Consider the following 11,995-nt stretch of genomic DNA (forward strand, 5'->3'; position numbering starts at 1 on the left):
CCAATTCCTTAAGGAATGCCGTTCTTCCAGATTGCCTTGGATAGCATTGCAAGCAGGCCACACCCCTAGGGAAACTCCCCTTGGGCAGACTGGCCACTCAGAACTCAGTCATCTGATCCCATCATGGGAACAACCACACAGAACTGGGGTCCAGCCAAGTTGACACACAGCTCAAACTATCACACATGGCAAGCCCATAGATTTCAGAGTAGAACTGCACTTCACCGGGTTTTCAGTGGCTGTGATATTTTGGAAGTAGATAGGTAGATTCCTATGGATGGCTTCAAACTCCTGCCTTTCAGTTAGTAGCCGAGTGCTTCATACTTTGCTCCACCCAGGCTCCTTAGAGCTCTCATTAGCTCATATAAATGATAAATTAACTGGAATTAATTTTAATTCCCTTTTTTGATTTGAAGAAATCAAAATTTATTTTTAACTCCTTACACTTCACAGGAGCAAAGATAAGCCTCTGTTTAGTTTTTGTTCTGGAGCAAGGTGAGTTTGAATGATTTCTATAAATAAAGGATGTACCAACAGACCTAATGTGTTAATTGGTAAATAATTTGTCTTGAACTCTTGTTTTTCTGTTAAGAAAAAAACCCAAACCTCTGCTGTATTTGTTTATTTTAGCTTTCATTAGTAATAGATTTACTTTATGTATGTTTTAAAACCTTGCTAAATATTTTATCTGATACAAAATGAAATTCCCTTGTTGGACTTCGCCTCAGGTAGTGGTGTCAGTTATTAGACCAAAACTACTTCACTGAACAATAGCTGCATACCATGATGAAAAAAATTTATTTTGTTACATTATGGGTATTTTTTGCTTTGATTTTCAGTTATACAAAAGATTTAAAATACCAGGATCACCACCAGCATCAATGGGAAGAGGAAGAGACTGGAATGTTGACTTAATTCCCAAGTTCCTAATGGCTAATGGTAAAGAATTTTACCTTAAATTTATGTTAGAAACGAACTCTTGAGTATTATCCTTAGGAATGTGGATATGTCGAAATAGATTTTGTTCAATGGCAATAGTATGGTGAGTAGTATATCAGAAGCCAGAAAGATAATAATGGAAAGAAGAATTACTAGTAAGGTTCTAGAGAAACAAAACTATGATGTGTGGCATAATATATACCAAAATTGTAAGTTTTTGTGACATTCTTCACTCTTAATGCTGTGGTGACAGTCTTAGATATCTAGACCTTCAGAAATAGAACCATATTAATGTTCTCTAGTGTATAGGTTTTTAAAAATGGTTTTTTTCACATTAACTTTTTGTTATATTTTTAATAAGAGCAGCTATGTTTTTTAAAAATTGCTGTGATATTAGTACTTCTGAGATGATACAGAAAACCTAAATTGTTGGTTAAGTCTATTTGTATCACATGAAATAACAATGTACTACCCTTTCCTTTTTTTTTTTTTTTTTTTTGACTTTATATTTTATAGTTTAATAGAAGGAAATCTTACATTTGAGTTTCACTTTGAATTTAAAGTTAACTAAATTTTTTGAAGTACATAGTAAATAGAATCTATGGTTAGATAAGTAATATAATTATTAAAATGAAAAAAGCAGGTAAGTAGAAAGAAAATAAAATTTACATTATCACAATCTTATCATCTAGATTTAATGATTAACATATTGATATGTAACCTTCCAGGCTATATATTATTTAAAAAAATTTCTGCCCAAATAATGTAACTGTGGCACTACCCCTTTCCTGATACCTTTACTAACTCTGGATATTATTCTTTTTAATTTTTGTCACTGAAAGCCAAAATATTGTTATTTTGTATTCTGTTAGAGAAGACGAAATGAATTGCAGGTGTTATTTGACATATATATACGTATATATTTTACTAAATTGGCCATTCTTGTGCTTTACACATTTTTCTGTTATGGTTTTTGTGCTTTTCCATGTTGATTTGAAGAGCTCTTAAAGATTAAAGATAGTAAGCCTTTCTTTCCACATATGTTGAAAATATCTTTTCCAGTTTGAGATTTCCTTTATAATGCTCTTGCATTTTTTCTGTAAAGGTTTTTTTATTTTCATGTGGTCAGACTGATTGATCTTTTTTTTCTTTTATTTTTGGAGAAATTTTCTTCCCACGCCAAAGTTATAAAAATACTATTATTTACTTCTGATGGTTTTATATCATTATTTTTGCCATATACATATATTCACCTATTTATTTTTCAAATAAGCTTTAATATAATTTTGTTAATTTTTAAAATGTTTTTATCTCTTTTTATGTTGTGTAAATTTTTGTTATTGTTGAGAATATACAAAGCAAAACATACACCAATTCAAGTTTCTACATGTACTATTTAGTGACATTGATTATATTCTTTGAATTGTACAGCCATCCTCACCCTCATTTTCTGAGTTATTCCTCCCTTATTAGCATCAGCTCACTGCCCCCTAAAGTTCTATATAATCTTTTAAGTTGTTGTTGCCAGTTTGATCCCATATAGATAGTTCTTAAAAGGGCATAATGCTCAATGTAGATCTCTTTTACTTGTGAAGCTGAACTGTTGTTTGGTTTTAAGATGACTTCAGGGAAGGGGAAGACAGTATACAATAATGGGGAGGTAGCACAGAATGATCAAGGAAAGTAAGATGCTAGAGGAGTGCAAGAGTTAAAAGTCAACACAGGTAAACATCAGTTCATATACAGTCCTGCAGTAACAGTAATAATAATAATCTACATGGGAGGCTCTGATGGCATAGTGCCTAAGGCATTTGACTGATAACCAGAAGGCTGATAGTTCAAACCCACCAGCCACTCCTTGGTGGTTTTTTTTTTTTTGATACATATACATGCAAGCTGAGAAACAATGAGACAGAATAGGACTCTGCACACACACACACATATATATGTATGTGTATATATATAGGTTTGCCAAAGGCTTTTTATACATACGTGTTTATATAGACTGCAAATATCCATTCATATAGTAGAGCATACAAGGGGCAAAGTTAGGAAAATTTGGTTCTTAGCCATAACTAAAAACCCTGAGGGAGTGAGTCACTGGGTCTGGGGACTCAGGACCATAGTCTTAGGGGCTCCAATGTCAGTTGGCACAAAATGGTCCATAAAAACTATGTTCTACATTCTATTTTGGTGAGTAGCAACTGGGGTCTTAAAAGCCTGTGAGCAGCCTCTAAGGTGCAACTATTGGTCTCTCTGCATCTGGAGCAAAGAACAGTGAAGAAAATCAAAGGCACATGAAAACAATTAGTTCAAAGACTAATGGCCCAACTAAACCTTAGCCTCCACAGCCTGAGACCAGAAGAACTAGATGGTGCCTGGCTACTAACACCAACTGCTCTGAAAGGGATCACATTGGAAGATCCTGGATAGAGTGGGAGAAAAATATGGACTAAAACTCAAAATCATAAAAAAGACCAGACTTACTGGTCAGATAAAAACTGGTGAAACCCCTGAGACGATGGCCCTTAGTCATCCTTTGGACCTAGAACTGAACTTCATAGCTCAGTTTTCAGTCAAACAATAGATAGGTCTACAAGGTGAACAAAAACTGTAGGCAAGTAGACACTCCTTAGAACAGTGAACCATTTGAGATTTAAACGGCATTTGTCCTAGGACAAAGTTCAGAAGGCAGCAAGGATTAGGAGAAAAGGAGGAATGGAAATGAGAAACAAGGGAAGAAGTGGGAGGGGAGATGTTGCATTGAGGAGATTGCAATCAATGACCTGAAACAAGATGTATATGAATTATTGAATGGAAAACTGATATTCTCTATAAATGTTCACTGAAATCACAATACAAAGGTTTTTATTTTTAAAAGAGATGACCTCAGGGAATATTTCTGGTTTAAGATTTAAAGATTATTTCCAGGCAGTAGTGTCAGGGATTCATTTGCCCTCTGTGCTCTAGAAAGCATTCTTTTCTGCATTTTCTCCCTTTTAATCAGGATTTATCTATGGAATCTTTGATCAAAATATTCAGTAACGGTAGCCGGGCACCATCCATTTCTTCTAGTCACATGACAAAGGAGGCAGTTGTTTAGAGAGACAGTTAGCGACACATTCTATATTGTTTTCCTATTCCTGACTCTCCTTCTTTGTCTTTTGCTCCAGGTGAATAGAGCACTATATTTTTGTGCCTAATTTTGTTGGTTTTTCAAAATGTTTGTTTTGTTACACCAAAATTCTTTTGGCTTATAGGTGGGTAATATTGCTAATTGTAAACCTGACTTTCATTTGATGCTTATGCTCACTAGTATTAATAAATGTAGTTGACTAGAAAGTGAAAAGTAAAAATTCCTAAAAAAATTTTTTGCCTGTGAAATGCCCCTCTTTAAAATACAAGAAGTATAGAGAAACTCAGATCCTCAGCTATTAAATACAGGGTTTCAAATTGGTTTGAAATGGTTCAGTCATGGCCAGTGGAAACAGGGGCAGCATATACATTGTATAGCAACCAGATCTCTTGCATGTCAGATTTTGACTCAAGTAGGAAATTGGCAGCAGTGCCCTGGTCAGATATAGTGGCTGACCACTTCACTTTGAATGTGTATCAGCTGTCATGTTTGAGCAGGCACCACTCCCTATTTCCTGTTGTTGTTGTAATGTGCTGTCGAGTTGGACCCCACTCATAGCGACCCCTCCTTGGGTTTCCGAGCTGGTATTGCTACAGAAGTAGATTAACCTTCCTTCTGTGGAGTGGCTGGTAGGTTTGAACTACCAACCCTCTGGTTAGCAATCAAGTGCCTTAGGCACTATGCTACCAGAGCTCCCACCCAGGTCAAAATCCAAAGAGCAAGAGAGTTTGGTTGCTTTGCAACATGTATGCCACCCTTATTTCCTTTGGCCATGACCGAACTATTCTGAGCCAGTTTGAAACCCTGAATAAATATTTCATAGCGTTTATGATCAGCTGATACAGTTACTAACTTTGAAGCTACAAATTTAAAAGCTTTTCATGACCAAGTTATTTTCTGCTTTGGATTTTTTTTTTTTTTTTGCTTTGAATTCTTTGTTAGTGTACCAGTAATGGAAAGCCAAAAACCAAACCCACTGCCAAAGAGTTGATTCTGACTCTTAGCAACCCTGTAGGACAGAGTAGAACTGCCCCATAGCGTTTCCAAGGCTGTAAATCTTTATGGAAGCAGATTGCCTTATCTTTCTCCTGCAGAGCAGAGCAGCTGGTGGATTAAAACTGCCAACCTTTTGATTAGCAACTGAATGCCTTGACCACTGCACCACCAGAGTTACTTTCGATAGTTGAAGTCATACTGAAATCAAGGAAAATAGATTTTTTTTGAGGTAATGTGGATTTTGATACAATTATGTGGGATACACATGTCCCAGTTAGACTCTGGTGGTAGAATTGGTGGAGTGAGGCCTGTTTCTTGAGATTGATGTAGTTATTCAGGTCCCTGCCTGATAGTAGCACATACTATAGGGGATATAGCAGCTGCCAAAGAAACCTGAGAGAGTCCAAGTGTAGGTGGATGATATATGTCCTGTGGGTCATGAAAGGGTTTCCTTTTTTAAAACAAAACAAAACAAACTTCTTGCTATGGTAAGTAATAAGTATGCATCCTAGTTGTCCTGTTCAAGAAAAAACTGGAGTTTTTTTATTTCTTTTTTTAATAGGAGTTATTGGAAAATGTTAAAAAATTGGGAAGCTGTATTAGTAAATGTGCCTTTGTTCCTGCTGAATTTTAAAAGTAGTAACATTTATATTATAGTTTGAATTAATGTGACTCTTATTTATAGGTCAGCTGGTTAAGATGCTGCTTTATACAGAAGTCACCCGCTACCTGGATTTCAAAGTAACTGAAGGGAGTTTTGTCTATAAAGGAGGAAAAATCTACAAGGTTCCATCCACTGAAGCAGAAGCCCTAGCATCTAGTAAGTAATTTTATTTTGTTTTCTCAGAATAAAATTTTATAATGGAAAAGAATCTTAGAGATAAAATTTAATACCTCTTTGGCCATCTATCTATCCATTTGTCAACGAATATTTATCGAGTGCCTATTTGTCAGCCACTATTTTAGGCAGTGGGATATATTGGTGAATGAAATGTTAAGAAACTCTCTACCATTTTGAAGTTTAGAGTTGAAATGATTATCTGTAAATAGTAGCTTGGTGGATCTGAGACTATCTATATCTAGTATTACGCTTTTCATAATAATTCCAAGTGGCTATCTTTTGTTTTAATTTTTCTTATTGCTAGGCTCTGTGCTGAACTCTATAACCCATTTTCTTGTTTAACTTTTGAAACACTGCTATAAAACATTCATTTTATATATGAGAAAACTCAGGCTTGAAATCACATAGGTACTGTGTGTCAGGATTGGAATTGAAGCCCTGGTAGTGTTACTCCAGAGCTTCTGTGCTTTAACTGAGCTAGCCCCCTACATTATATTATGCAGCCCATGAAAAAAGAAAAGAATCCATTCTGGTGACAATAATTTTCTAGTTGGTGCTGTTGTCATTCTCCATCATCTCTTTTAGGAATTCTTAGTGAGTATGAATTGATTTTATTCTCTGCCAAAAATTATTTCCTCTACTGGCTCATTTTGAAGATTCAAAATTTTATTTCTCAGAAATAAAATTGGTAAAATACCTTTGGTATTTTCTGAAAATAGCAGACATCCCTAGGAAAGACCTTCCATCCTTCTAGATATTTTAGTCATTACGAAGAGCAGTTTGAAGCAGGATAACTTGACTGCTAACCAGAAGGCTGGCAGTTGAAACCCACCAGCCACTCCTCAAAAGGAAGATGGGTTAATCTACTTCTGTAGATTGATAGAGTGATACTGCCTTGGAAACCCAAGGAGAGGTCGCTATGAGTCGAGTCTGACTTGACAGCACATAACAACAACAACTGTGTATAACGAAAAGGTAGAAGAGTTTTATAGATAGTAAATTCTGTAGGAGTTTAGAGGAGGGAAGGGCTTATATTGGGAGACTAAGACAAGTGCCTTTAAATTCTCTAGTAATTATTTTGGCATCAATGTTGAAAGTTTTCTTACTTAAAAGTCTAATTTGAATTATTTTGGCAGTTTCTCATAACTTTATTTACTTCTTGTTAATAGGGAAGAAAATATTGGGCAAATAATGTTGAAAGATGCTATTCAGAAAATAAATAACACTTAGAATTGAAGCTTGGTCGGAAATGACAATTAGGGAAGGACAGGGATGGTTCTTAATTAAGTTGGAGTTAATCAGTGATAAAATCATAGCTTTGAAATTACTTTAAATGACAATGTAAATTCAGTGTGAATAAAGAGTTTTCATAGAAATAGGAGTTGAAGAGTTTGGAAAGAATCCTTTTTAACAAAATTTATGTTTTATATTTTAAAATTTTGTGTAGTCTTGGAGCTCTTATACTAATACTCTAACTATTGCTTTCATTTAATAAAAATTGGAGGACTTACCTTTTGCTAGAGTTTTGTTTTTCCCTCTTTAATTTTTCCAAATGTATAAAACATTTACGTAGCTTGAAAGTCAGAGTGATCTAAAAAGGTATACTCAGAGTCTTACGTCTGTCTTCCCTACTCCATTTTTTTCACCAATAGCCATTTTCATTTGTTTCTCATTTATCTTCTTTGTGTTTCTTTTTGAAAAAATAAGCAAGTATGTTTGTGTGTATAATGTTAGGTGTTTTGAAGTACAGTTTACATACAGGAAAATTGAACCTTTTTTAGTATAACAGTTTTATGAATTTTGAGCAACTTATTGCTTTATCAGCAATTGTTTTTATGTTAATAGATAAAATTTTAAAGTAGGCAGAGAAATTCTAGATAGAGCGAAGAATGAGACAATGAAAGATGTGAAGGTGTAGAAGATCAAGGGAAGAATGGATAAAAACAAGTTACGGATTTAATAATTTTAATATTGGCTAACTTTCTTTTTTGGAACGTTTATGGGCCATTGTATGTATGTATTAAGTTCTATATGGGTATTATCTAATTTTGTTTTGTATAGTTTTTCACTACAACCCTGTAAGGTGGGTACTAATATTATCTTCAGTTTAGAGATGGGAAAACTGAGCTATACAGCCCAAGGTAGCATGACTAGTGAATAACTGTCACACATCCTCTTATGTTTTCTTCACACTAAACATTTCTAGTTCCCTTAGCTGCTTGCTATGTAATATGCTATCTAGATCTCTTGGCCATTCTTCTTTGTCAATTCTCTGATGCCGAGATCGTATATATAATATGACAGCCACACTGGATACCATACTCAATGTTTTCTGCTACTTAATATCAGCAGGATGGTTAATTTCCTAGAACAATATATTTTCATTAATGTAGCCTAAATTTGCATTGGCTTTTTTAGGAAATGTATACATTATATTGTTGGTTCTTTTGGTAGTTCGTGAATTTAGGTAAAACTTCAAGGTTACGTTAGTATTTGTTGATTGGCCAAATGGAAGTAGTAAAATCAATGAAAATATATTTGACTTCTAGAGTCATGTTGAACGTAGATACTATGTTCAGAACTTTCTTGAGAAGGTTGTTTTTTAGTTTATTTAGATTGTCTTTATTTCATTCAAACCTTTACCATTTCCTACATTATTTTTCTTTTTTTTTTCATTTTTGTTGTGATTTGGGTGAAACTTTACAGAGCAAATCATTTTCCATACAGCAGTTCATACACATTTTGTTTCATGGCATTGACTGCAATTCCCTATAGTGTAACATAGGTGAGTGTAACACCTCACTTCCTACTTCCTCTCTGTAGTTAACTCTTCCTTGTACCCTTCTTTCCTATGCTTTCCTGCCCCCGAGCTATCTCTCTTTTGTTTTCCCATGATTCATCACTCTAAGGAGTGTATCTACCTGATGTAAATGTTCACCCTAAATGTCTGTTGTTTGGCTGGAGGCCATAGGAGTAAGTTCTTCAGTTCCAGACCTGAAGGATAACGAGGAACCATAGTCCTGGGGGTCTCAACAGGCTCTGTGAGACCAGTAAACCTGGTCTTTTTTATCTCCTTCATGATTTTGAGTTTTGTTCCACTTTGTTCTTCCACTCTATTCAGGATCTCCTGCACTGAACCCTTTCTGAGTGGTTGTCAGTGGTGGCTGGACACTATTTAGTTCTTCTGTTCTTGCGGTCTTATAGGCTGAGGATCGCTTGGTCTACTAGTCTCTTGGACTAATCGTTTCCATGCATCTTTGGGTTTTGAGAAGGTTTCGTGAATACCTTTGAAAAGTGTCCAGCAAAAACTATCTTAAATCTTTAGCTCATTTATTTGTTCTAAATCTTATTGCTGTGATGTGCTCTATTTTTGCATATAACACTCCTGCATAACTTAACAACAAAAATAGCAACAACATAAATAATGTGCACAAATATATAATGCACAGTGTGCATAGGAAGTTAATGTGTGAAGGAGTTGCACTGTTTACACTCACACCCAAAACAAACACAATATAATGCATGTGTTATTTGAGTGAAAACACAGTATCTATTATTCTGGAGTGTTGTCACCTTTGATATTAGCAAATCACTTTATTAAAATACTCATTCCATTGTATGGAATTACTATAGTTTATTTATACATTTACCTATTGAAGGACATCTTGGTTGCTTTGAAAGCAAATCATTTTTGATAGAACAAATGAATCTCAGGTCTTTCAGCACTATGAAGTAGTGTGACTGCTGCAGCGCTTAGTTAGTCATCATTTTCCTAGTCATCTGGAGTTTAGTCATTTAGGTTGACCTTTAAATTACAGGTAGTCCCTAACTTACGATGTGGTTCTGTTCCAACGACTCTGTCGGAAGTTAGTTCTAACATAAGTCAAATACCTCTTTTTTTTTTTTTTTTTAATTATTGCCTTTCATTAATCAGTATATTTAAATCTGACCTTTATTTTTCTTTGGGGGTTGACATGAGTGACAATATCATCAAATTACCTGTTGCAACAGTGTATGTAGTACATATAACTAACGATTTAAAAAAAAAAAAAACAAGAAAAAAAATTGCCATTGAGTTGATGGGCTTCTGAGGTTGCAAATCTCTACAGGAGTAGGTTGCTCCATCTTGCTTCCCCAGAATGGCAACTAGGTTTAAATCGCCAACCTTCTGGTTAGCAGTCAAATGCCTTAGGCACTGTGCCACCAGAGTTTCTTATAACTGACAATAAAATGTATGAAAAAACTGGACATCTTAAGCATGGTTCATTGTAACTCGAATATGTTATAAGTTGGGTACTACCTGTGTATATTGTGTACCATATCTTATTAGTGTTCTTAAGACACTAATTCTACAATAATATTTTTCCCCCAGTTGTCTGTGGTCAAATCTTACACTTGTTAACTGATTGGAAATATTTTATCTGGTCTTTTACTGAAATTGTTCTGGATTCCATAGCTTTTTATATCTTAAAAATCTTGACATAAATTGTATATATTTTTTTAAATATATAAATAACCCTCAGTGTGTAAGTGAATGAAGAACGTAAAACAGCATTTGAAATGCAATTAAGACTGTACTCAGAGTAGAGTACATAATCCTGAAAAAGAGACTTTTTTCTAAATCTTCAATCACATGTGAATATTCTTTATATACTGTATACCCAGTACATAAGTAAATCAACTTCTTTTATATTCACTCCTATTACATGTTAATTCATAGATTACATATGCATTGAGCACTTGCTACGTGCTAGGTACTCTTATTGGGAGCTCTGGTAGCATAGCTCCTAAGGCGCTTGACTGCTAACCAGAAGGCTGGCGGTTCAAACCCACCAGCCACTCCTCAGAAGGAAGGTTGGCAATCCTACTTCCGTAGTGATACTGCCTCGGAAACCCAAGGAGGGGTCGCTATGAGTCGGGGCCGACTCGACGGCCTATAACAACAACAACAACAACAACAACAGGTACTCTTACAGGTATAGGGCTAGGAAAGATTAAACAGGAGGAAAACAACTAAAAATTCTTTCTCTTATGGAGCTTGCATTAGTGGGAGACCAACAGTTAACAAATAAATGAGGAAAAAAATGTCAGAAGGTAATAAATGGTGTGAGGAAAGAAAGAAAAATGAAGAGGGTAGGGGAAGTACAGTTTTAAATAGGTGATCAGGAAGGTATTCTGTAAAAATTAAGCAGTGGAAAGCCAATTACTATTTGAACCTTTCAGTTAAGGAATTTTCAGAATGAGCACTACATCTCTAAAATGTGAAATGTAAAAATGCCATATTAGCTAGTAATTGAGACCAGTGTCTTGGTGCCATGCATAGCAACATAAAAATAAGGGATGGGGAAGCAGCTAGAGCATCTTTACTGTGCTGAAGAACAGAAGTAGGGCAGATACCTGTTACTATCAAGCTTAAGGATTAGGTAAAGGAGGAAGAGGAATGAGAATTTAAAGAACATGATAAATATATATTTATTTTGATTAATTTAAAAAAAGTTATGAGATACCAAATAAACTATTGTTGGTATCTTTATGACCCAACAGGCATTGTCTACCAGAGTAAAAGTGCATTTGAAATAGTGTTTTGTGTTTCCTTGGGCTGTCTCATTCCATCCCCTGACAACTAAACTTGAGCCTTTAGTGTTGATGTGGTAAGGGAATATAGGCTGCTTCCTGCATGACGAGTGTCTGTCTTATATAAGGGCAACTTGTACTTAACTTTTAATGTTATGTAAATTTGCCATCACTTTGACACAGTTAAATGAATCCCTACTCACACTTCATCACAATCATTTTCACTTGCGCTTTTTTTAAAAAAAATTTTAAAAGGCATTTTATTGAAAGTGTTCAGGTATTTGCCTTCAATTTCACTAATTCCATCTTCCATTGATTTAATTCTGCTCCTTTGCCCTGTCAATGCCTTATCTATTTCTGAAAATTTAGTATTGATCTTCTGGGTTGCTATCTGTAGATTTTTTTTTTTTTTTGTGATTTGGGTGAAGATTTACAGAGCAAACTCATTTTCCATACAGCAGTTCACATACACTTTGCCTCATGTCATTGACCACAGTTTACCACAATGA

General features: G+C 34.9%; 1 protein-coding gene across 1 annotated transcript in view; it reads left to right on the forward strand.

Annotated features, from left to right (window-relative positions):
- The window catches only part of GDI2 (GDP dissociation inhibitor 2), a 58,351-nt gene that overhangs the window by 22,665 nt on the left and 23,691 nt on the right, over positions 1-11,995 (forward strand). The window contains exons 3-4 of the mRNA XM_007935480.1: positions 840-939; positions 5,757-5,891. Coding sequence (XP_007933671.1) covers positions 840-939; positions 5,757-5,891 — 235 coding nt within the window. The remainder of the gene's footprint in view (positions 1-839; positions 940-5,756; positions 5,892-11,995) is intronic.

The sequence above is a fragment of the Orycteropus afer genome, unplaced genomic scaffold (genome assembly GCF_000298275.1).
Source record: "Orycteropus afer afer isolate SDZICR_OR568_19922 unplaced genomic scaffold, OryAfe1.0 scaffold00028, whole genome shotgun sequence".
Taxonomy (NCBI): Eukaryota; Metazoa; Chordata; class Mammalia; order Tubulidentata; family Orycteropodidae; genus Orycteropus; species Orycteropus afer.